Genomic DNA, 25,483 nt, shown 5'->3' on the forward strand with positions numbered 1-25,483 from the left:
ACCTGGAGGAGATGAGGGAGGGGCACCTTTGGGATGTAAAGTAAATAAACAAATTAAAAAAGTAAAAAATAATAATAAAGAGAAAGATAAAGTAAAAGTAGAATCTACATGAAAATGAAGCATCTGGAAACTCAAACTCACCAACTTCAGTGCCCTTGCCCAGAGTGAAGGTAATGCCACAGCCCTTGAGCCCATCTTCTGCATCGGTCTCTATGACAACATAGGCAGCTGAGTAGTCGGGGTCTGTGTGCTGTAGGAAAAGCAGTCCCCAAAATGCAAGCATCAGAAACCCACAACAAACATAAGAATAGAAATGCGGCCAGACAGTGGTGGCGCATGCCTTTAGTCCCAGCACCCGGGAAGCAGAGGCAGATGGATCTCTGTGAGTTCGAGGCCGGCCTGTTCTACAGAGTGAGTTCCAAGACAGCCAAGGCTACACAGAGAAACCCTGTCTGGAAAAAGAAATAGAAATGCGGAGCTCCAATATAATGGAACACTTGGTGTACCCCAGAGAGCACAGAAGAGATCTGAGTGAACTGAGGAAAAGTGCTCCTGAGGATTCACACTAGTGCAGAATTGCAGTGTAGAGAGTTTTGGGGGATAAGCGGAGAGGAAAGCCAAGAGTGGTACCTGCTGAGCACATACCCTCATGCTAAGCTCCACCCTTGGCCCCAAATGACTGCATGCTTAAGCCAGTTTGCGATGATGTCAAAATTTGGTTTTGAGTTTATTTTTAAACCCGGAAAATTTGGATCGCATATAAAACACTTTAGAGAGTAATTTCAAATCGAATGAATGCAATTTTATTTTCAAAAAGTCAGATATAAAGTTGGATAGCTCTTCATTGTAGCATCTTATGTAAACTGACAATCCAACAGTTCACATTCAGAAACCACTGGGAGGAAATAGATACAAAACTCTAAGACAAATTAATCCATGCTGCCCTGTGCTGCACTAATTTTCCACTACCCAAAAATGTTTTATTAACTCATCCTTTGGCAATTTTCGTGCTTGCATATAGTACATTCTACTCGTGCTCACAATGACCCCCCCCCCATCTTCCGGCCATCCCCAGAAACTCCCCACTTCTCCTATCAGGTCGCCTCTATACTATCATTTTCCTTTTCTTTTTTTGACAGGGTTTACTATCATTTCTTTTTGTTTTGTGAACCACTGAGTTTAACTAGAGCCATCCATGAGTGGGCATGAGTATGCAGATATCCATTAGAGTGTAAGTAACTTACAGATGGTTATACCACTGAAGACAATAACTCCCTCACTGCAACAGCGTGGTCTGGTGCTTAGTATTTGATTGTTAATTATTTCATTCCCTGGGATCCACTTGCTGTTTGTTATGAACAAACTATCATGCACCCCAAATGTTCTTGGGTAACCTTACCTCCAAAATTATCCCTGGTTGGCTAAACAAAAGGCCTACACACCTGGGCAGGGCAGAAATGAGAGGCAAAGCTAAGGTTTGCAGGTTGGATGAATCACTGGACGCAGAGAGTAGGAAAGAGGAGGGAAGCAGGACCACCATGGGTTAGCATGGAGAGAAACACACAGCTGGATTGGTGGTGCTGGAGAGAAGCAGCCTAGATGAAAAGCATGAGCAAGTGTTTACAGAACTGTGGAGGGAAACAGCCCACACAGGAGTGATTACCGCATGAGATGTGGGGCTAGGTGATCCCGAGGTAGTGTAGGGTGTTAATATCTGCCCAGCCCCAGGCAAGATAAGGCTTATCTAAAATCCATCAGGTGTCTGTGTCCTTTAGTGTTTGACAGCGGGTTAAATAAATCTGCCATAATAATTACAGGCAACAATAATAAACATTATTAGCCGCTTATATTTTCTACAACATTCTACAGCAGCCATCAACTGCAGTAACTCCCTCAAGGAGGGGCCAGAAACCTATGACTAAATACAGAAAGGACCAGTCTTCAAACAGCAATTTTGATAAATTTTTGCTGTTCAACGACTATGAAACTCAGTGTGGCTTGGTGATATAGAAGAAGCAGAATTAAAAAAAAAAATTCCAGCGTATCATCACTAGACATTTATAATAGACTGGGGGTGGGGAGCAAAACCCAGGACCAGTCAAGAACATGTGTAAGGGATGACACGTGGTCAGTTATAACTAGCACAGTAGTTAGTTCAAGAGGAAGTGTTGCTGACAATAAGCGGTATCGGGCTAAATACGTTTATTATTGGCCCTATAATTATTTAACCCATTATCACAATAAAATAAAACACTGATACTTGTTAGATTTTGTAATTGCCTTAGGATACCTTGGGCTGGGCAGATAATTCCACTTACACTATCTCATATCTCCCAACCTGCATCCCATCCCCTCCGATTCAGTCATTCCTATCTGAGATAACTTCCATCCATAATTCCCAAATACTTGCTTGTATTCTTCATCTGGATTGCTCCTTTCTATGTCATTCTCGGAGCCCTTTCTCCAGGCCCCAGTGGTTCTTCCTTCATCTACCCGATGGTGGCTTCCTCCTTCCTTCTCTCTTCCTCTCCTGTCTACCCCCCCAAAGCCCAGGGACCTTAGCCACGCCTTTTCATCAACCAACCAGGGATAACGGGGAACATTCCTTCTCATCACTTGGTTACCAGGTTCAACACTAACAATGCCCATGGCAGGGGCGGTAACCAGGTATCAAGGCACTGAAATCAGCATCTGTATACACAGCACCACACCAACCCCCAACAGGGAAGAAAGAACTAGATCTTGGAGTTTTGAAGGGGCAAGGACCAAAGGGCAGAGAAAGCAATACTAATCTGTCGGGAGCGGTGACTCAGTGGCTTGCTTTGATACTTAAATCTCAGCGGAGAGATGGCTTTTAGCAGGTCTTTACTAATGGCAGAGGAAAACTTGCAAGTCCATCTTCTTTTGTTTGTGACAACAGGTGGGATAGCTTGTGAGGGTTACACCTCTTCCTCAGGCTCCTTGTGCAAATTGACCTATTGTTCTGAGATGTTTTACTGGCTAAAGTAACTCCTCAAAATAAATAAAGGGGTCAGAAGGCTGGAGGCAGAGGATGAGGCAGCACTGGAGACTGGCTGCTGGCACTGCTTGCTGCAGCAGTCTGCCTTTTGCTGTGCCTTTTGCAAAAGCTGTCGAGTCTGGACCTTTAAAAAGTTTCCTGTGTGCTGTGTGTTTATTTTATTAATTTTAATCCTCACACCCAACTCAAGAACCGTTCGACTCTGCCCGGCTGGCCCCGGCACTAATCCAAGAGGCTTTTTTTTTTTTTTTTCAACAGAGAAGTAAAATGTCCACAATAGCATTGGTTTGGAATTAAATGACAGTTTAATTGTGGTATCGACATGCCAGATATGGACACTGAAAAAAACCAGACAGAAGGTCTAAAAATATTATTAAGGAACGTAAGTCACAACAAGGATTGCAGATGAGTGTTTGCATAAGGCTCTAAGACAACTTGGTACAGTCATGACTTTTATGGTGTATGACAGTTATTGTGCCGAGCAAATTCTAAAGGCTCGATATTATTCATTTGATCTTCACAGTGCTATTTATGAAGTAGGAGCTATTATTCTTGTTTTAGGGATGAGCAATGTGGATTTTAAAGAGGTTTAGTAACCTGCCCAAGGTCATAGTGTGAGTAACTTCTGGAGGCAGACTGTAAGTTCTCATCTATTCAGTGCAGAGGTGGGAGGTAGGGTAGGAGGTGTGAATGACAGGTGGGAGGTCAGAGCTGGCATCAAAGTCCAGTGCAGGGTGATGTGATGCTGAGTGTAGCCTGTGTGTCAGAGACTACAGGTTGCTGAGGGGGACACAGATGTCTGTTCTTGTGGGTGGGACAGCCAGGGAGACATAGTTAGACAAACTCTAATATTATCAGGCAGAACATACTAAGTCCTTGGGAAAGATACAGGCTATGAAAGAGAGGCAGAGGGTATTGTCAGATGAATGCACTCAGAGGTGGGTCAGGTTGGACTCTAAGGCAGTTTATGGAAGACTGAGGCTTTCCAGCACTGGAAAAGAACCTGGGATGAAAGATTACCATGGGTGAGATAAATGCTATGGTAAATGATATATGATAAATGATAAATGAATATAGTTTGTCTACACGAGAAGCTTGATCCCTAATGGAAAGTGTTTAGAGGTGTCTGGAACCCTTATAAGTTTTTAGTTTTAGAAATTAAAATATAATCACATCATTGTCTCTGCTCTCTTTCCTTCCTCTCTTCCCTTCTGTGTACCCAACCTCACCTGTTTTCTCTCAAATTCATAGCCTCTGGTCTCCTTTTTTTTTTAATCGTTATTCACACTGTCTCTCTTAAATATCTAAATACACTATTCAGTCTATGGCCTCTACAAAGAAACTTCTCTTTGCAACACAGAGATCATCACAGAAAACCCTAACCAATCCAAACAAAGAAAACAAGTGATGGTGTGATGCCCAGCCCAGCTGATCCATCCACCAATCAGCTCCTCCGTTCAAGGCTTGGTGAATTTTTCAGAAGCGGGTAGAAATATTATAAGAGCCAGAGGAATAGGATGTCTGCAGTGATACTGCGTCTCCTAGAACTGTCAGGGAGCTACACCCACCAAGTCTCAAGGCTAAACTGTTTGACTATTACAAAGACAATTAGTTCTTTGTAGCCTGATGAAAGGAGAAATATCTTTCTGCAGAGACTATATTAGGTCTTTTAAGACTGGATTAAGGGCTGGGTATGTTGGTGAGTGCCTGCAATCTCAGCATTTGGAATATAGAAGCAGGAGAATCAGGAGTTTAAGATAATCCTCAGCTACATGGCAAAGGACTGCATGAGGCCCCCTCTCAAAAACAAAGCAAACAAGCCTGGATTCGTTTCATGAGAATGGGTTGGCAGAAAATGGCTATCTCCCTTGGTTTCTCTCACAACCATGATCTTTGCATATATGCCTGCTTCCTCTTTCTTCTTCTCTGTGATGACACAATTCCGCACTGGGTCCTCACCTGAAGCTGAGCAGCGGCTGACACCATGTACTTTGACATTCAGACCTGCACACTACATCAATCTGTTTTCTTCATAAATTACACAGCCTGGAAGATCTTGTTATAGCAACATAAAACAGAATAAGACTAAAACAGTGGTGGTGAAGGCAATAAAGGGGATAGCCAAGGAAAAGGCTGGTACATATTCAAAAATCTGTACCTGTATACAGTCAAAAGTTTGAATAAGAATACTCGATTGGCTCATACGGTTGAGTGGTAAATGTTTAGAACTGGGTGCGGTAGCATTGGAGGAGGTGTATCACTAGTTAGGGTGAGCTTTTAGGTTTCACACCAAGCTGAACCCTGAGCGTGAGCTCTCAGTTACTGTTCCAGTGCCATGCCTGCCAGCTTCCATGCTCCTTGCCATGACGGTCAGAGACTAAGTCACCTTGGTCATGGCGTCTCTTTATAGAACAGTAACCAAGACAGTGCCCGTCCTGGTTTATAAAAACCATTAGGTTCCTGAAGTAGAAATTAAAGGCATGATGCTAAAAAGGGAAATTCCAAGAATTAAGCTCTCCATGGCAGTTTTTGGATTACAGGATTGCGTTGCTTTTTCGAGTAATAAGAAAAAGAAATCCCTTATAAAAGCCTTAGGAGAGGGTCAAAAGGACAAGGTGTGCCAAATGTAACTTGAAGCTTCTGAGTCTTTGTTACTGAAAGCAAGACCATAGAGGACCAGAAGGAAGTGTATATGTAGAGAGTTGGAAGTGGGGAACAGAGGGTGATGGTTTCTGATTTAGATGGTGTTGAGTATGAAGACAAAAAAAACATTAAGCAGAAAACATCTAGACAGCAACTAGCCCTGAGGTGAGAAGGCAGATCCAGAAATGGAATCACGAAGGCCTTGGCATAAAGATAGGCTTAGATGTTGAAAACATGCAGTGGAATCACAGGGGGAGTGTAGAATAAGATGGGAAAGAAAGAGGGGGACAGCACAGTAATAAGAGAAAGTCAGACAGGAATGCATAGGGAAACAGATTCAGATGACATTGCAGATAGCCTGGGAAGTAGCGGAGGTTACAGTGGACCGGAAGCGGAAAAGAACAAAGGCAATGCCAAGAGCAGGAGAACAATGGATTTCATATTAGAGAGAAAGTAAGGAGACATAAAACAAGGAAACAGGCAAAAAGCATTAAAATGACCAAGGGCAGAAACCAAAGGGGGCCAAATATGAATTTTGTCAAGTTCAGACTCTTCTAAACAGGGCATAACCATTGGAAAAGAAGAAAATTGAATAGTCCAGAGAGATGGCTCTGAGGTTAGAGCACTGTTCTTCCAGTCAGCCTCGGTTCAGTTCCCAGCACATACATGGTGACTTGCATCCATCTGTAACTCCATTTCCAGGGAATCCAATGCCCTCTTCTGACCTCCATGGGTAGCAGGCATGTCCAAGGTTCACATACGGACAGACAGGCAAACACTTATATACATAAAATAAGTAAGTCTAATATTAAATCATATTTCTGAAAAATGAATGAGAGACTTGAAGATGGGAAGGCTGGGGGGAGGGGAAGGGATACAAAGAACCTCAGGAGTTTAGAAGGGGAGGAGTGTGGACATGGGGCTGTATTAGTTTTAGCAGGACATGGCAGAGATGAATGAGAGGATCAGTTTGGAGGCAGAAAAGAGACCAAGAGTATTTTGTCTTCCATCTACTGAGTAACGGAAGTGATGCGATGGAAGACCTCTAACTGCTGAGGTTAGAGAACTAGGGCCAGGGGAGAAAGAACTAGGGAGCTCCTAGTGAGCAAAAGAAAGCACAAGTATTGCTAGGAGGTGGTCAAGGAGCAGCTGGGCTAGGAGCCCACGGCTGAGGAGCACGCTACATTTGGCGAGTACAGGCTTGAGCGTTCTGCGTTCCTAACAAAGCAAATTGTAGCAAGAATCTTTATTTTCACAGACACTGAGGACAGTTAGGTCTTTTTTTTTTTTTTTTTTCAAGAAAGTTTCATTGCTGCTGAGTGCTGGAAAGTAGCTGGAGTGCTAAGTCCAGTATTCCAAGTCCAACAAAGCCATCAGCATTAAGAATGGCAAAGTAACACACATGGTAGACACTCACTCATATAGACCTACAAGATAGGATAAACATAACGAAATCTATACACCTAAACAAGAAAGAGGACCCCGGGTAAGATGATCAACCCCCACTTAGAAAGACAAATGGGAAGTGCATTGGACATAGGAGAAAACAAGTAACAGGACAGGAGCCTACCTCAGAGGGCCCCTGAAAGACTCTACTAGCAGTGTATCAAAGCAGATGCTGAGACTCATAACCAAACCTTCGGCAGAGTGCAGGGAATCATATGAAAGAAGGGGGGGTTAGTATGACGTGGAAAGGATAGGAGCTCCACAAGAACCAAATATATCTGGGCACAGCGGTCATTTCTGACACTGACACTCCACCAAGGACCATGTATGGATATAATCTAGAACCTCTGCTCGGATGTAGCCCGTGGTAGCTCAGTAACCAATTGGTTTCCCATAGTAAGGGGAACAGGGACTATTTCTGACAGGAACTCAATGGCTGGCTCTTTGACCAAGTAGCACATTCTACTAGGGAGGCCCCTGAGAATCAGCACACTACATCCACCCCGTCTCCCCAAGAGAAATGTGAGGTACTTGTGAGCTTCCAATACAGATAACACATAACCTTTCCTCGCCCTGAGCTCATAACCAACTGAGACCCAGAAGTATATTCCATTTCTCTTTTAATTACACTTTATACATTTTGTATCCTCCCATGTATATTCCATTTTTTAACTCCCCTATACAATACATTTTGTCTGAACATTTCATACACTCCAAGTCACGTTTCTGTCAATCCCTTCTGCTTCAGTTTTCTCATCAGTAAGTAATGATTAAAGTCAACTCCTCTTGGGAGTCTTCTCTGTATAAGGCCCTTTTCAGACACCTGCGTGCACAAGGCAAAATATTCTTGGACCTGTTCTACAGATGAGAAAAATCTAGGCTTGAAGAGATTATATAACTTGTACTCAGTTGCTAAACCTCACAGATAGTCACATACGCTGAGGTGTCTGGATTTTACAAGTTGCTAAAATTATGAACATTTACTTGTAAGTCCACAAAGGACTGTGATTAGATTTTTCAGCCATTTACCATAATATCATATAAAAACACACAGGGATTTTCAAAAGTCTCAGAATAGAAAACATTCTTCTGTATATAGTATATCCACTTAATTTTGAGAAGCCTGTTTTGAATCAGACATTTCATGTTCTTAGGAGGTAAAACATTAGCCTGTAAATTAGAGATCCAGGGTATGGCTCCCTGACCACATTTCTCTTGCTTGAGGACAGGTATTGGTGTTCCCTAACCCTGTTGCTTCTTGATCCTGGGTATTCTTCCACACACTCACTCCGCGTGAATGCAACTCTCGGAATTCTAGTATGGTATCTTACTGGCGGATCAGGAGGCACCACAAGGCACTCAGGGCTGTCAAGGCCAGAGATGGACTCCACGCATCTCTTTAGAGGCTATAAAGTCAGCCCAGTAGGTAAGGCGAGCAGAAAGGGTCCCTCTAACAGCCTCAGCTAACAAAGTCCGTTCAGCACCGAGATGGGGGCCCAAATCTATGCCCTTCCTTTATTTCCTCTCTTAAGACTGTCACAGGTAGAACTCTCGGTTAATTTTTTTCCTAATCATTTTTGTAGGTATAGCGATTTCACATGAGTGCCCTCTCAAGTGATACGCAGTCACTAGATACTTGGTTTTGCAGCCAGACTGTGAACACGTTCGTTTCATTGATGAGCAAAAGGTGGCAGAGAGGGCTGAGTCTCCTCAGTGCGCTGTGGCGGAGATAGGATCATCACCCCACATTCCCAGCCCAGTAGTTTCTGGTCTCCATCACTAAGAGCCCCATCATGCCCTCCACCCCCACCCCCATGGCTTCAGCCAGCGCTTCATTCTCCTGTGTCGCTTGGTGGGGACTCAACCAAACCCTTTTGCTCTTGGTCCTTTGCATTTTACCCTTACTAGGAAAATCCTATTTCTAAAACTGAGGCGAAGAAAAAGGAGAGAAAGAGGGAGAAGATGGAAGAGAAAGGGAAGGGGAGAGGGAGGAATACCCCTCTTCCCAGAGGGTGGCAAGTGCTGGCTACTCCTGCTCGTCAGGGAGGCTTCTGCCCTGGCCCACGTTCGCCTCGCGCACGCGAACCCTGTGGCCCGCGCGCTTACCATGGCGTCCGAGCCGTGGCCTCCTAGCGACGTGGGAAAGCGCACATCATGCACCGAGAGCCGGGAGATCCTGCCACGCACCATTTCGAATGCACCCGGGTCCTGGACTGTACGGTCCAGGGAGCGGAGCCCCGGAGGTTCCTGCCGCTCTGCGGGGGAGAGGCGGGGCGGCGAGCGGTGATTGGCCGGTTCTCTGGGGGCGTGGCCGCTCTCCTGCACTTGGATTTCTAAGCAAGTCTCAGAAAGTGACCTCCCAGGAGCGCTACTCTCCAGGCCAGAACTTGGGGGAGGCAGAGTCCGGGCCCCCCAGGAGCCAGCTCGGGTCTTCCGGGGAGGACAGCACTGGGAAGCCAGGCACGTGCAGCGTGTAGCCGCGCAAAGTTGTGAATGCCGCTCAGCACCAACTCTTTAACTTGCAAGTCTGTTTATGTAAGTCTCTCCGGCCTGGTTCTTGGACCCGAATTTTGCAACATCTTGAAAAGCCAGTGTGGTGATGGCTCAGCTAGTTCAGAAACCTGCAGCCAAGCGTGACGACCCGAGTTCTCTCTGACACACACACACACACACACACCACACCACCATTTTTTTTTAAAGGTGACCCCAGTCTTCACCAACTGATAAATCGGTCACACCCCTACGATGAAAACTGCTTTAAATTTTCTCTCATCTGTTCATCTGTACAAGATAGGTAGAGAGAAAAGACGTTTGTTTCTATTTTATTGCTGGGGTGCGGGTGGGGCGGCGGCGGCCCATCTCTGAATGTGAATTCAGATTTGTTAAGTAACTTATTCAAGGCCACACAGCCAATTAAGTTAGCATCAAAGCTGGGGCCTTCTTGCCAAAGCGGAGGCTTATTTTGAGGACTATAAGATCCATGTGAGAGAAAAGAGTGCTGAAAAGGCGGCGGAAGCTCTCCCTCCACCTCACCTTTGCATGGACATATATTTTCCTATCACATTACAGGCTCACTCACGTTGGGGAGATGGCTCAGGATAAAGTACTTGCCAAACGAGTGTGAAGACCGGAGTCACAATCCCAAGAGCCCATGTAGACTAGAAACAGAAGCACGGGTCTGTGTTCCTGTGGGGATATTAGAGGCAAACATGGGAATGACACCCCCGAGCAATGAGGAGCAACACTTGAGGCTGTCTTCTGACTTCCACATGCTTGCAGTGAAAAAATGAAAGACGCACCCACCCCCAGCGCAAAGATGAAACAAATTCCCTGGAAGGTGATATACCTCTGGGGAAATGCTTTGAACAGTAAGTTTGGAAATCAACCCAACAGGTACTGGTGTTCCTGTAGGGAGGACAGGGATTTTTTTAAAGAATGCTCATGCCACTTTCGCTGCTCAAGGACGGGCACGATCCACACTGGTCTGTTCCTTTGGCAGTCAAGAGCAAGGGAGGGTAATGAGGTCCCAGGCGGTCGTGAACACAGCTGAGGGCAGCTGCTCTTTTTTCAAGGAAGCCACACCCCCTCGCTGATTTGGCCCTGTGGGAATTTAAGTATCAGAATGAAATTTTTTTTTCCAGAAAATTTTCCAGAAAAACAAATGAAGTGCAAATGTTAAGGCAAAATATTTTCTAAACATTACCATCTAGATTAATTTCTTGCTCCTAAAATGGTATGTGCAGGCGAGAAAAACATTTCTGTGGACCTAGGGCTTGGTGGATCTTCGTCCTTCTCTTAGAGAACCGTCTTCAGTGTTAATCACGATTTGCCTAAGGATGTGGAAGATAATTGCTATGATCCAATTTTAATTAATGACCCAAGGGAAAAACCTAAAGGTTGTTCCAGAATAAATAATTTGGATAGCATAAAGGATGGCTGTTATCATCTATAAAACTCCCAACACCACCTAATGAGGCAAGCAGGAATTACCTATTCCATGTTAAAGCGAACAAAGGGGTTATCTAGAAGGATGAGCTCAATCAATAGGATGCTGAAACTGATGTATAATGCAATTCCAGGGCAACCACTGAAAATGTAAAGTCAGACATAGCTAGAAAACTAAGAAAGGAGTGGAAATAGTTCCTTAAAAATATCACAAGGGCAGAAAACTCGGAAAACAAAAAGTAGGAACAAAGAGCAAGGGAAACCAATATGGTCTATATTAATCCTTGGGCATCATTCAAAAGAGCTGTTGTGGGGTTGTGACAGCCAGCCCTAATCTCATGGCACTGTGTTTTTGCCTGCCCAGAAATGAATTACTCTTTCATTCACGATAGTGTTCAGACTGAGTAATAATTTATATAGGTCCCCTGTGATGACTAAAGAAAGTTAATATGGACCCAAGCATCCCTAAAGGGCTTTAATCTTTTGCTCTGGAATGCCTGGAGGTGAGATAAGAAAAGGATAATGGGCTGTGAGATATTAAGAGATGCCTTTGCTTCTGTAAAACTTGCCATGCAGCTGTGGGAAAGGGATGAAACAGTCTTTTTGTTACTGTGTAGCAGGAAATAAACAACTGAGAAGTACAACAATTTTACTGCCCAGCCCCTGAATTCCACAGATACCTGTAATGCACACCTTTCTGATGTCCTCCTTTAGACCCCACTTCCACGCAGCACGCTGTTCATCTCTAAGACCTTCTGCTAAGGCATTATCCTTCTGCTAGCAGTAAGAACAGCTCTTCCAGAAGCTATGTTCTTTGCAGGAAACCCGTGAGTATATACAGGCAGATTAAAGGTAAGTGGGTGATACTAGAAGCAAAACATGTGTCCTAAATGCCCATGTTGAGACTTACTTGCTAGAGTGATAGCATTAAGAGGTGATTAAATCACGAGGCTCTATGCCCATCAGAGGAAACAGTGATTCTCTAAAAGGGCTAGAACAGTCATCTCCTCCCTTACCCTGTGTGAAGTCATGGTGTCCAAGTAGTGGCCTTGGGAACAGAGGCCCAAGTCCCAGTGCCTGATTTGCGGCTCTCTAGCTTCTAGAACTATGAAGAAGTAAATTTATGTTCTTTATAGATTACCTGATCTATAAGTATTGTACTACAGCAGCACAAATAGACTGAGACAGGCAGACAAAATATACTACATTGATGTTATGGAAAGAACGCAGTAGTTACTTGATAAAATCCAATATTAATCCAAAGATTAATTAAAAGTTAATTTTTGCTAGAAAAATACTTAGCAAAGTAGCAATGACAGTGAACTTCAACCTAAAAATGGACATCCAGAGAAAATGTTAACAGCAGTCAGCCGACTTCGTGGTTAAAAATTCACATTTTTCCTCTAAAACTGGAGACAAGGTCATGGTGTTTTGCTTTCCTCATTTCCACTGAACACTAATATGCCAGGTAAGAAATAAGATTAAAAAGGAAGAGGTAAACCTTTTTTTCCTCCTTGGATGTCATGTTTGACAGTGATTGGAAAACACTGGAATTTACTCCCTCCTCACCCCAGTTATCAGAAACAATACTGCCTCTAACAAGTTTGCCAGATACAAGGTAACTTGGGAGATTAAAACTTGTGGACTTGGCTGGGGACATGGCTTGGTAAGTAAAAAAGGTAACTTCCATCAAACTTGTCAACCTCAGTTTAATTCCTGGAACCCAAGCCATAGAAGAAAACCATCACCCCCACAATTTTTCCCTCTCTGTGTAGCCTTGACTGTCCTGAACTCACTTTATAGACCAGGCTGGCCTTGAACACAGAGATCCCGCTGTCTCTGCCTCCCAGAGTGCTGGGGTCACACACATGTGCCATCACTCCCGACTCACAAATTGTCTTTTCTTTGACCTCCAAATGTGTACTATGGCAGCAGCCCTCACCAAAGGCAACCCACAGACTGCGGGGCCTGCCTCAATTATATTTGATGTACTAGGTATGAAAAGTTAAAACTTTTACTTCTGCAGCTACCACGGGCAATGGATGTGTACCCATTTTAAGAGAAGATTTGCAGTAACTGAGGAGGATGTAGCAGATGCTTCCTGAAGGTCTGGGAGTAATTTCTACTGGGAAATTTTTAGACATTGTTCCCAGATCTTTTTTTTTTAAATTATTCATGAATACTTCGATACCTGAGGTTGACAGCCAGTCAAATATACTTCAATGCTGTACCTAAAAAGCTCCTGAAATCAAGTTTAAAAAATTAATCAGCATCAAAACATATAATCAGCAGGAGGCATTTCAGGCAGGATTTGCCTATGTTACAGCCTTGGTTCTAAACACACACGTACATTGATGCTCATGATGTTACCCTATGCAACACTGGATACATGCTTAAATGCCTCAGATCAGAGACTACTGTATGTTACAGTGTTTCTACTGTACAAAGTTTTAGGCTTATAGAAATATGACTAAACAATGGAAAACAAATACATTTAGTATTTTCCTACCATTCTTCACTATGAAAATGTCAAACTTGCTTTTGGATTTTTTGATTATATTGTTTTAATGTTTAATTTCATGAATCACTGTTTTATGCTGCTGACTTGAGTTTCATAAGGAAAAGATAGTTCAAAGACTCTGACATGAGATTATGACAGTTTCCAATAGTTCCTAAAATGGTCCTCAACATACTTGTGCCATTTCATAGGATGTATTTATGCAGAATGGTGTTCCAAACACAGATGACTATAAAATCAAATGCTGACCAAGCATGAAAAAAAAAGTCAGAGATGTTTTACATTCTGCAGTATCAAATATGCGTCAAGATTAAATTGTTTGTGTAAAAAAAAAGGCAGGTTTGATAGATCATGTCTGTAATCCCAGCACTTGACAGGTGGAAGTAGGAATTCAAGGCCAGTCTCAATTACAAGAAAGCAAGTTCAAGGCCAACCTGAGACCCTTCATTCAAACACACGCACATACACATACATGTACATGCGCACACACAGAGGCAATCTTAGTATGTAAATTTGATTTTATCTGTAATAAGTGGTAATACTATACTGAATTATTTTTAAACAAATTTAATACTTTATCAGTAAATGACTGTTATCCATTTACCCACAGTTGAATAAAAATTTCTTTGGCAAAGTGGAGTCACAAATGAAAAAAGTTTAAGCAGGTTGGCTTAAACAACAGGAAAAGGGCAAAAATAAAACAAAAGGACTGGGAAGAGGAGATTTTAAGGAAGTAATATTAGCAGGCTACAGTCTTGGTCTAGCTGGCACACACACTTTCTGCTGGAAGCCTATATAAGGACACAGAAGAAGCCTTTGCTCTTTGCCTGCTTCCTCTCACCTTGTTAGCAAGTTTGTTCCTTCACTGACATTACCTACTTCTTTGGGGATCCCAGGGCATACTGAAGACCAACTGAGACATTCACCCTCACGGGCTGAGCAACAGCGAGATTCTTGAACTTTCTGTTCACAGACAGCCATTGCTGGATTAGCTGGACCACAACCTGTAAGTCATTCTATATATTAGAATTAGTCATTCTAATTATAGTCATTCTAATTAGTCATTCTAATATATAGAATGAGTTCCTTCCTATAGAGAGATTTATTGTATAAGTTCTGTTACTCTAGAGAACCCTAATACAATGGCCTTCACGAGTTCTGTAATGGCATCCTCAGAGCAGTGAAATCTCTCTTGACAGTCATCTTCTAATATCAATACTTTGCAAGGCCAATAAGATTCAAGTTAAGATTTGCACAGATAAGACAAGAAGACTGACTTGGTTTGATACTGTTGGGAAACCACAGGAAAATAAGAGACGACAAACTGTAAAGTCATATTTTAAGCTTCTAAGTGAATAAAAATATTAAGAATAAAAAGCATGAACCATAAAATAGGTGACATGAATTTTTAATATTGTGGCAGAAAAATATTTTCTAAGAATAAAAAGGAATATATGTGGCAAAATATTAAGTACAACTTAAATGTCAATCAGGCACATGTCAATAATCAAACTAGAAAAAAAAATTAAGACAGGAGTTCATTGTGTAGCCTTGGCTGGCCTGGAACTGTCTATGTAGACCAGGCTGGCCTGAAAATAATGCCTGGCATAATGTTTTTGTGGACTGTGTGACGTTTACCCTTGTTCATTCGAATGCTGAGGTCTCTACCCCACTATCTGTTTCAATCCAGATGTGGCGTTGTGATGTTTATTCTAAGTATCTCCTGTTTTGTGTAAACATGCCCACAGTTTTCTCTCTGTTGTGCCAATAAACACCAACTGGCTACTGCTGAACAATACAGAGAATAGAGTGGGCTATTCCAGACCAGCGAGAGGCGGAGAAAGACAGGAAGCGCAGACTGAGCCACAAGGATAGGACGAAGAAGCTTCAGGAGAAGGGAACGTGAGCAAGCAGATGATTTAAAAAGCAGGTAGGACTGGGAAAATTTGGCTGGGAGAAACTAGACTAGCTTGGAGGTTTGGGATAGAGTAATTATTGCTCAGTATTGTGCTATAGGCTAATTACATAACTTACAATCTCTATGTGTCATTACTTGGGCAAATAGTTGGTTAAAGAGTAACTGTCGTATTATTAATAATATGAATCAACATTAATTATTGATATTCATTCTGTACTCTGCCTTCCAAGTGGTGTGATTAGGAGCATGTACACCACACCCAGGTGAAAAATCTAGGGGATTGTTAATATATCACATAAACAATGAATTGAAGGAAGCATTGTGTTGATTTACTGCTATTTGAAAATGTGTGTTTGTTTTTTTAAACCATGAAAAGGGGCAACAATTTCACATGTAGTAGTAGGAAAAAGTTAACACAATTATAGTGCTGAAAATCACAAGGGCTTTTGACAAGACATCTAAAATTGTATTTTCATTAGACCTGTAAAAAGAGAGCTGTAGAACAGTGATTCATGTGCAACATTAGGAAAGTGACCTCCTTCTAGCCCAAAGAGGCCATTCTATTTGACATCCTTCATATTGCCTATAAATTGCTTCACCCAGGTTTCCTTATGTGATTCAGTAGCTGTATTTGCTGATACAATTTTAGAAAATATTATTTACTGGACAGAAAAAAATCATGTGAAATAAATTCAACAGTGTTCTAAATTTAAGAAAGAACTGATTTTTAACTCTGTTCAAGATTTGTAAGTTCTGGACTAGAGAGATGGTTCAGAGGTTAAGAACACTGTCTGCTTTTCCAGAGGTCCTGAGTTCAATTCCCAGCAACCACATGGTGGGTCACAACCATCTATAAAGAGATCTGGTGCCTTCTTCTGGCGTGCAGGTATACATGCAAAACACAACATTGTATACATAATAAATAAATAAATGTTAAAAAAAAATTTACAAGTTCTAACTGAACATTTTCCCCCCAATGGAAGAATAAATCCAGAATATATCAGTATTTACAAAGTTAATGAAATATGAAGAGCAACTGAAAAGATACATAGATGCATTCAACAAAGAATTTTTATTTTAATTATCCACAAAACAATATTACAATATTTTATAAAAATATTGTTTTTGGCTACCATTATTTATTTAAAAAGTGTTTGTGCTAGAAGGCTGTTTTTGCCAGCTTCCTTTTTTGGTAAGGGTTAAAGTTTCATTTTAAGACAATGAAGATGAAAGTCGCTGAGAAAAAAAATGTTTAAATGTACAAAACTGTTTCTTTTCCTTGACAATTTAAAAATACATAACAATTTAAACTGAATACACATTAAGTTAATGCTGTACCCTTACTATACAAATGTTATTAGAAGGAACTGCTCTGTTCAGTTAAAATATAAAAAAACATTACATTTTAGAGATCTAAAGAATGCCATCAACTTTTCCTGTCTTATTTTTCTGATCAGCATTAGTACATAAACATAATCTTACTACCTTTAAAAAATGATTAGATAAACTACAATACCATAGTTTACACGAAGCCCTTTAGAACACTCATGTCACAGACTGCAGGTATCAGGGCAAATAAGGACCCACTCTTCTCAGGAGACCCTCTTGGCAGAGGATTTGGTACTAAATAGGTTAAATAAAAAGAAAAACAAATACAACTTTTAGTACCAGAACTTTTGCCAACTTGCATTAAGCTCACTTGTCACATTTAAAAAGATTTAGATTTGAACATATTTACCATGGCACAGATCTTTAAATTTAGCGATTAAAATGATGGTAGTTCATAATCATATGCTAAAAGTAAAAGAAATTGATATACCTTAAAGTGTAATTATAAAGCACAGCATTTAAAACATAAATATTAGAAACTTTTATTTTATTTAGCAGACTGTTTTCCCTTGCTAGACTTAAACCATTAACACTACTCAGTTCAAATTAACATCTCATAATTGCTGAGTTAGAAAAACTCCCATTTTGGATGTTTAACTTCTGCACTTTAAATAGGCAAAATTTTGCCCCTTTAAATTATGGTACTCAGAATAAGTATTCTTCTTCAAATTAATTATAAAACGAAAATATAACCATCAAGCATATTTGAAATTACAAGTTTCAAACATAGATTTGAAAATTGGTGTTCTAAAAAGTTTTGTATAAAAGCTGGGCCACTGAAATTAGTGTAAAGCCTTATCGTCACTATTTTGAGGAAGTAAAACTTATTTAGTGTATGAAATATTAGTATATTCTTTATAACTTTTAAAGTCTAAGAAAACGGCTAATAAGGAACTCTGAGTGCCAGCAAAGCCATGTTGTCACTCCACAACACCAACATTAAACATTCCTCCCATCCCAATACCTGTAAAACTTTCACATTCTCTTCTCTCATACTTCTTTAAATACATTTTCTCTCTTCTGTTTTATACTCAATACAAGCAAAGTGCATCCAAGTCCCTGATCTAGTGATGTTTTCTGTCTGTGGAGGCATCACCATAAACGCATATTAGCAACGCCTCACAGTGCTCCATCTGTGCTTTTTTAACTGACTGCTTAAATGCTATACAAGTATTAAAAAAAATTTTCCCTTGGACTAGATAGTTTAATTTCAGTTGTATATATGTGTGTGTATATATATATATGTGTATATATATATATACATATATATACACACATATATATATACATATATATACACATATATATATATATTTAAAAAATCAATACAAGCTTGTAAAAGATTAATCCACTTTCTGGTTACCTTCATTATTTTAAGCTGAACAGTTCAAGAAATGACTGAAGTGAAAATTTTGTTTTTTTCTACTTTCCATTTCTATGAATAAAGTGTGAGCATAGTGTTTTATGCTTGCAAATCCCATAGCTGTGGTCTCACATTAATCAAGTTTTTGATGACATTTATAATTCGTAATTCATTTTTTGCTTTTGGAAGACTTGGCCCTTTTTCTCACAAAGGAGGCCTCTGTTAAGACTGCATGCCGACTGTTAAATGGAAAAAACAAAATAAAAAAAAATTTTTTTTTTTTTTTTGAAAAAAAATGGAAGAAAATTTAAAAGCTGGAATGGAATTATTTGGTCCCAGGAAGTTCTTTGATTTTAGATTTTACTGTGGTATAATGGCCCAAGTTTTGTCCATAACAATAAATAGTTTTCTCTTAGCAATTCTGAGTCTGGGGAAGAAAAGGAAGCGACTAAGTAAACAGTAGTCTTGTTGCTCTTTCTTACCATGGTACCACCCATACAGTCACAATATCTTAGTTCTACTTGCTTTGGACCCTGAAGTGAGTTGTAGGATGCATCATTGGTACTTTAGAGTTTAACACTTGGGGGGGAAAAGTGGTTTTGTGCAACCATATCTGGAATTCCAGTTTACCAGTTTACATGCAGAGCGAATAGTGTCATCTTATTCCTGTGCGGGAGGAACTGACACAAGGTCTCTATGTTTCAGCAGATCTGCGCACACAGGCTGCCTCGATTATAAATTTTCTCCTGGTTGGTACTGTGGCTCTGTAGCAGTGAAGTAGTCTTCCAAGAAGGACTGAATATATTCAAATGTTGGTCTCTCATCAGGATCCTTCTTCCAGCAAAGATTCATCAAGTCATGGAGGGATTCTGGACAGCCCTGAGGGCAAGGCATCCTGTATCCTCGCTCCACTTGTTCCAGCACTTCACGGTTTACCATACCTAATGGTAAGAGTCAAACATTAAAAACAATGGTCCCAGCCATGAAGAGCAAGCAGAGTAAATATTCTAGCCACTAACTGACGACATATAAGTTTATCTAGTCAAGACATTTTCAAAAGAGAATAGAATAAAATGTAAATATCAAGTTTTATGAAGAAAAGCTGAGACACAAATGATAATCTGAATTTTAATATTTTTTTATGAAGTTTTCATTCTACCTAAACTTTTACTTGTAACACATATGTTCAAATGCCAACTAGATTTTACTAAAAATTTAGGGTATATTTAAGGTATTGGTATTTTCTATTATCATTTAATAACCACAATTTGAGCTAATGAGGAATCACACCTGAACTAGGAAAGAATTCTAGTTCTATTTGTGTGTGTGCGTGTGTGTGTGTGTGTGTGTGTGTGTGTGTGTGTACATAACTATTTCAAATCACTACCCTGAGTTTCTTTATCTATTATCGCCTATTTGGATTTCTTTGTCCTATTACATAGTTCATTTCTTTTATTCCTTTGTTTTCCCTCCCATGATTGAGGACTTACTCTTCACTGTTCCAAGCTAGCAAGTGGACTCTTCCTAAATTTTTCTTCTAGACAATGTCTCACAGTGATGGTAGAATCACCTAGAAGAAAACTTCTGGGCATGGTTGTGAAGGATGATCTAGACCAAAATAGCCTCTAGACATACCTATGAAGAATTATCTAGGCTAGATTATTTAAGGAGGGAAGACCCAAAACTGTGGGCAGCACCATCCTGTAAGCTGGATCTTGGATTGAATAAAAAGGAGAAAGAGCTGAACACTAGCGTTCAGCTCTCTCTGCTTCTTGACTAGATATAATGAGATCAATGTCTGAAGTTTCTACAGCTATGATTCTCTACTGTGAGGGCATAGTCCCTTCTTTAGTCAGATATTTTGCTTCAGCAGCATGTAAAGCAACTAATATACTTGTCAAGCCAGCAAATCCATGCATGACTCTTCCCATATCACCTTCCCTGCCAGCCAAAACAGGCCAACCCTTATCTCCTGTACACCTACCCTGACCACTAGCAGTAAGACCACTAGTTCACTGAATGTGATTCCTTTTTTAAAACAATGAAATAGTATACAATGACTTCTATTTTTAGTTATGACATTTGAGGAATAAGGGTTTCCTGAAAATACTTAAAACCTCAAAAATACTGAAGGAGAATGCATGACTATTACTTTGGGGCCTACTACTGAAAAGGAAGTATTTTGAGATTTTCGAAGCAGTACCTCTATAATGAAATCCAATACTTTCCAGCTACAGAAATAAAACCTGTTGTTAGATGAATGTAAAAAAAGACCAAATACTCAGCATTCAATGCGGACTTACTGTAATTGAAGATCTTTTGTTATTGATCATACATGCCTATGAGCTTTTATGCTTCTTAACAGACTAATATTAATTAATCTAATAAGCCTGAAACTATAAAAACAACTTTAATTATCAATTACTTCTTCTTTGGGGAGGGGCTATGCTGGAGATAGAACCCAGGGTGTTTTCTTTTTGAAGATTTGTTGTATTTTTAACTCCGTGTGTGTATGTGTGTGTGATGGAAGGTTGAGAGGTAGCGAGAGGAAAGGAAGGAAAGAGGGAGGGGGACAGAGAACATGAACTTGGAGAGTACAGAAGGGCACACTGGAAACCCTGGAGCTGAAGTTACAGGCAGCTGTATCTGCCTAGTGCTGCCTCCATGCAGTGCACTCTTCTCTGAACCCCGTGCCTCTATACACTAAGCACATGCTTTACCACTGAGCCTATGCTCCAGTCACTATTCCTGTCAACTTTTTCATTCAAGATTTGACCCTTCAGAGACTTCTGATAATCAGAACTATTGAAAAGTTTTTATACCAAAAGATTTAAAAGTAAAACATGGCAGAAGAGGCCTCCACTCAGACTTCAAGAGGATAACCATTTCCTACAAAAACACTTCTAAGATTCTGAGTAAGATATAACCTATGACCATGGCAGGAAGTCAATTCTTTTATACCTATTCAATTAAAAGATGAAGGCTCTAACACCCAATACTTAAAATGGACAGTAATGGCTTTATATTCTGTCAATAAATTTAAGTATTTCATTATCATTTAAATTTGTTGACGTTATTTTGCAAATAGAAACTGTTGGTGCTACAAGTAAATCCTCTTCAATAATCAAAGATGGACAATATATTATCTTTTCCTGTTTTGAAGTCTGTGAATCTGTGGGCTAGAATCAGAGTTCGGTGGAAGAGTGCTGGTTTAGCACATTCATGGCCCTAGGTTCAATGCCTAACACTTACCTCCCAAAATAAAAATATAATCTACAAATTGCTTATATTCTGCTTTTTATTTGAATGTTTACTTAAGTATTATACATTTGCAGATATGCCTTAGTTATATATTCATGTTTGAATTTTTACACTTCCTTGGTTTAACTGATGCTTTTATAATTATTTAATGATCTTTTGTCTCTAGCAATATTTCTTGCCTTGAAGTCCACAGCTGCCTAGGTTTTCTTTTGGTTAGGATTTTTCACATATGTCTTTCCACCTTCTGAATTTTAATGATTTTTGTACAGCTTTAAATTTAAAGTATATCTCTTAAAAATAGTACTACTGGGAGATGGAAAGATGGCTCAGCACTGGCTGAAGAGCACTGGTGCTCTTCCAGAGGACCCTGGTCAATTCCTGGCACCCACATGGCAGCTCACAACATTCTGTGACTCCACTATCTGACACGTTCACATAGACATACATACAGGCAAAACACCATGCACATAAAATAAGACATGCATACTTTAAAAAACTGTACTATGGGGGCTGGAAAGACAGTGTAATGGTTAAAAGCACTACACAGTCATGGAGACCACAGTTGGCATTCCAGTATCCATGTACGAAACTAGGTAGTCCATGCATGCCTGTAATCCCAGCTCCCAAGGCAGGGGTAGAAGCTGAGGCAAAGACAGAGGATTTCTGGGGTTTGCTGGGTTCTAGCCTAGCCAAGAAAACAAAAACAAACAAACAAACAAACAAACAAACACCCATGAGCCCTAGATCCAGGGAGAGACACTGCCTCAGAAAGAGTATAAGGCGTGTTAGGGGTATTATAACACTATAGCATTTATACACATATTTAAAATCTGGTTTTTGTCCTTTAATTGGAATGTTTAGTGCAACTTACAGACAAGTGTAATTATGGGCATAGGTTTAACTACCATCCTTTCCTTTTTTTTAAGACACAGTTTCTCTGTGTAGCGCTGGCTGTCTGAAAACTCACTCTATAGTGACCAGGATAGCCTCAAACTCAAGAGATCTACCTGCCTCTGCTCAGTGTTGGGATTAAAGGCACTGGCTACCACACCAGGCTTACCTTCCCATTTACTTACTGCTTGTCCTATTCTTTTGTCCTCTTTTTATTTTGATTCAGCAAGCACTGTTCATCATTACTTTGCGTGCGTGTGTGTGTGTGTGCGCGCGCGCGCTAGGGATCAAACCTATGGCTCAGTGCATGCTAACTGGGTACTCTACAGTCTACCTAGTCTTCAACTGCTGAGCCATGCTCTCCTGGAATTGCAGTATGCTTATGCTTTGAGTATTTTTATAATCTCTAAACCATTTACCTACTACAGATTTATGCCTCATGACCTTTCTGTTACTGTCATAGATTTTATTTTACTTTTTATTTTTTAAATATTTATTTTTATTTTGTGCCTATGGGCATTCTTGCTCACTTATACGTCTGTGTACCATATGCATGCAGTGTGCACATAGTCCAGAATGGATGTTAGATCCCCTGGAACTGGACTTATGGGCACTTGTGAGTCACCATGTGGGTGCTGGGAATGAAGTCCAGGTCCTCTGGAAGAGCATTAAGTGCTCTTAATCACCGAGTCCTATCTACAGCCCCACTGAATTTATTTTTACACGTACTATAAAGGTGGTAAGATAATATTGGTTGTTTTAAAACAACAATTTCCTCCCCAAGCACTTGAAGACATAATTTGGGCAAACTAGCTTAATGGGTAAATGTATCTTGCTACCAAACCTACTGACTTGAATTGGTGCTCCAGAATCTACATAGCAGAGAAAGCTAACTCCTACAGGTTGTCCTCTGATCTGGAGCACGCCTTTAATCCCAGTACTCAGGACACAGAGGCAGGCAGATCTCTGTGAGTTTGACGCTGGCCTGGTACACAAAGTGCATCCAGGATAGGCAAGGCTATACAGAGAAACCCTATCTTGAAAACAAAAGAAAACATACAAACAAACAAACAGACAAGACAAAACAAAGTTTTTTCTTAGATGTTACACCACGTGACATGATTCCAAAAATACTTTTAAGTTAGAATATATTAATTTTAGAGACATTCAATTGTTTACAATGTTAGAACTATCTTCACTCTCAAAAAGATTAAAAATCACTGCCTTAAAATATGTTTAGCCTTGTTTTTGCTAATGTTATTAATCTATAATACAGCTATAGACTTTATAAACTAAACTATACAGCAAACTGTTATGCTCTTTAATGGCACATCATAAAAAGGTCAAAAAGTTCCCAGTCTCTTATTGATTATGTTTATGGATTAAAAAGCTTTATTTTGATACTAGAAAAGCTTCAATCTAATCTGAGAAATGTAAATTAATAGTCAGTCACCTTATAAATGATCAAATCTTTTAATGTGCCCAGAAATATATTTGTAGTCATGATAAGAACCAATGTGATTAACTACAAGATTAAGATTTATTTAGCTTCCTGTACATATTTTCAAAGTTAAATGAGAAAGTAATGAAAACACTATTTGCAGAATATGGCACAATTACAGATCATAACATTCTGTTTTATGTTTGCAAGGTATAGTTTAGAACAGATAAGTAAAATTACAAAGATTGTTTAACTCAAACATGCTGGCCTGCAAGCCTGTCAGAGACCTGCTGAATATGGCATTTAAGATGTTTAAACTTATGACAAACAGAGACTTCCAAATCCTAACTGTCTTTTCCCCAAGATCTCCAAGAAGATATGGGCACACTGATTAGGACTTCACCTGGACACTGATTAGGACTTTACCACAGGGAATGCTAACCACTGGGCAGACTGCCTCAATGCCTGACCCACTGCTAGGGCCCAGCCTGAACTGTGGACAAACTGGACACCCGGGAAGTTATTGTCTCAAATTGCTAAAAAGAAGGTGAGGCCAGTCTCTCCCTTGATCTTCCTCCACAGAAAAATCCTCTCATCTTCTGTGCCTGATGGCCATACTGCCTCTGCCTATGTTGCCATGGAGACCCCAGGAACCTGGGACAACTGTTTAGGTAGGGGACTATGGACTAGTCTCTGCAACTCTGATTGATACATAGACAATTTGGATTACAATTCATCCTTCTCAGGGCTCTGATGGGTTTGAAGATGAGGCTAGTCAAAGATTTATCAGTTTAACTGAAGAAGCCAAGGCTTCAGATACCTTCTCAGTCCTATTCATGTGTAGAAAACAGGCCTTAAGCCTCACTCTCCTAAAGCTGCTACTGTTAGGTCTAAATAGTTACCAGACTCAGAAAACAGACAGACTAATTAGCTCTTACCCCAAGGTAAACCACCACCATTAGTTAATTCATTAGCTAGTTAAAATGACTAGGTACTAGGTTTCCTATTAAGAATGGCAAAGAGGTTTGCCTTGCTCACAGGCTTCATGACAAGAGATAAACAGGTCTCAGTCGTAACTTCTTACTATTCCTTTAGCTAAAGGAACTTGTGCTACAGTGACTGCTCCCAGCAATCTCACCTGTGTCTCATGATAAATAACTGGATGGAAAGAAAGAGGTAAAGCTTACATAAGGCCTCCTTAGGCCTTGTAGAAGCTTAAGCTATGAGAACCCAAGAACATATTTTAGGGTCTAAGAAAGTTATTCATAGAAAAAAAAAGAAAAATAGTTGAGATTTATTCCTGTTGCTATGCTCCTGTTGTGTTAAGATTGTTCAAAGCTTTGACATCATTAATCAGGGGAGCTCTGATTTTTTAGTGTAACTCTGGTAAAATATCCCACTACACAATCCACTACATAGCTCCAAGCTAAAGCTCTTAAATTTCCTTTGGTTTATCTTTTAAATATAGACTTAACGCTGTTTCTCACTGTACTCAATTTACATACATCCAGTCTTCTGGCTAGAGGAAAGCAGTTCCTCTTTCATGATGTGTGGTCATACTTAAAATCAAGATCAAGTGTTTTTGCCCTTCTGCTTCATGGGAGGTCCCATGTCCTCCCAGAGCTTGCTTTAGGACACCTGTCAGAAAG

General features: G+C 40.3%; 2 protein-coding genes and 1 long non-coding RNA gene across 5 annotated transcripts in view; 1 reads left to right on the forward strand and 2 right to left on the reverse strand.

Annotated features, from left to right (window-relative positions):
* Positions 1–9,458, reverse strand: part of Enosf1 (enolase superfamily member 1) — a 41,225-nt gene extending 31,767 nt beyond the window's left edge. The window contains exons 1-2 of one of the 2 annotated variants that reach the window (XM_060368140.1): positions 9,215–9,458; positions 142–250 (exon numbers count right to left, since the gene is read on the reverse strand). In XM_060368140.1, the coding sequence (XP_060224123.1) occupies positions 142–250; positions 9,215–9,298 (193 nt within the window). In that variant the 5' untranslated portion in view covers positions 9,299–9,458. Of the gene's footprint in view, positions 1–141; positions 251–9,214 lie in introns of those variants that run through there. The other variant, XM_021664294.2, reaches the window with a different exon arrangement.
* On the forward strand, positions 9,456–12,134 carry LOC132648041 (uncharacterized). The gene is made up of 3 exons (XR_009586400.1): positions 9,456–9,643; positions 10,178–10,476; positions 11,768–12,134. It is a non-coding gene; the product is annotated as an uncharacterized LOC132648041 (long non-coding RNA).
* A 4,408-nt stretch (positions 12,135–16,542) lies between these two features.
* The window catches only part of Yes1 (YES proto-oncogene 1, Src family tyrosine kinase), a 74,195-nt gene continuing 65,254 nt past the window's right edge, over positions 16,543–25,483 (reverse strand). For both annotated transcript variants that reach the window (XM_021662270.2, XM_060368147.1), the window contains exon 12: positions 16,543–19,182. In XM_021662270.2, coding sequence (XP_021517945.1) covers positions 18,974–19,182 — 209 coding nt within the window. In that variant the 3' untranslated portion in view covers positions 16,543–18,973. The remainder of the gene's footprint in view (positions 19,183–25,483) is intronic.

The sequence above is a fragment of the Meriones unguiculatus genome, chromosome 15 (genome assembly GCF_030254825.1).
Source record: "Meriones unguiculatus strain TT.TT164.6M chromosome 15, Bangor_MerUng_6.1, whole genome shotgun sequence".
In the NCBI taxonomy this organism is placed as follows: Eukaryota; Metazoa; Chordata; class Mammalia; order Rodentia; family Muridae; genus Meriones; species Meriones unguiculatus.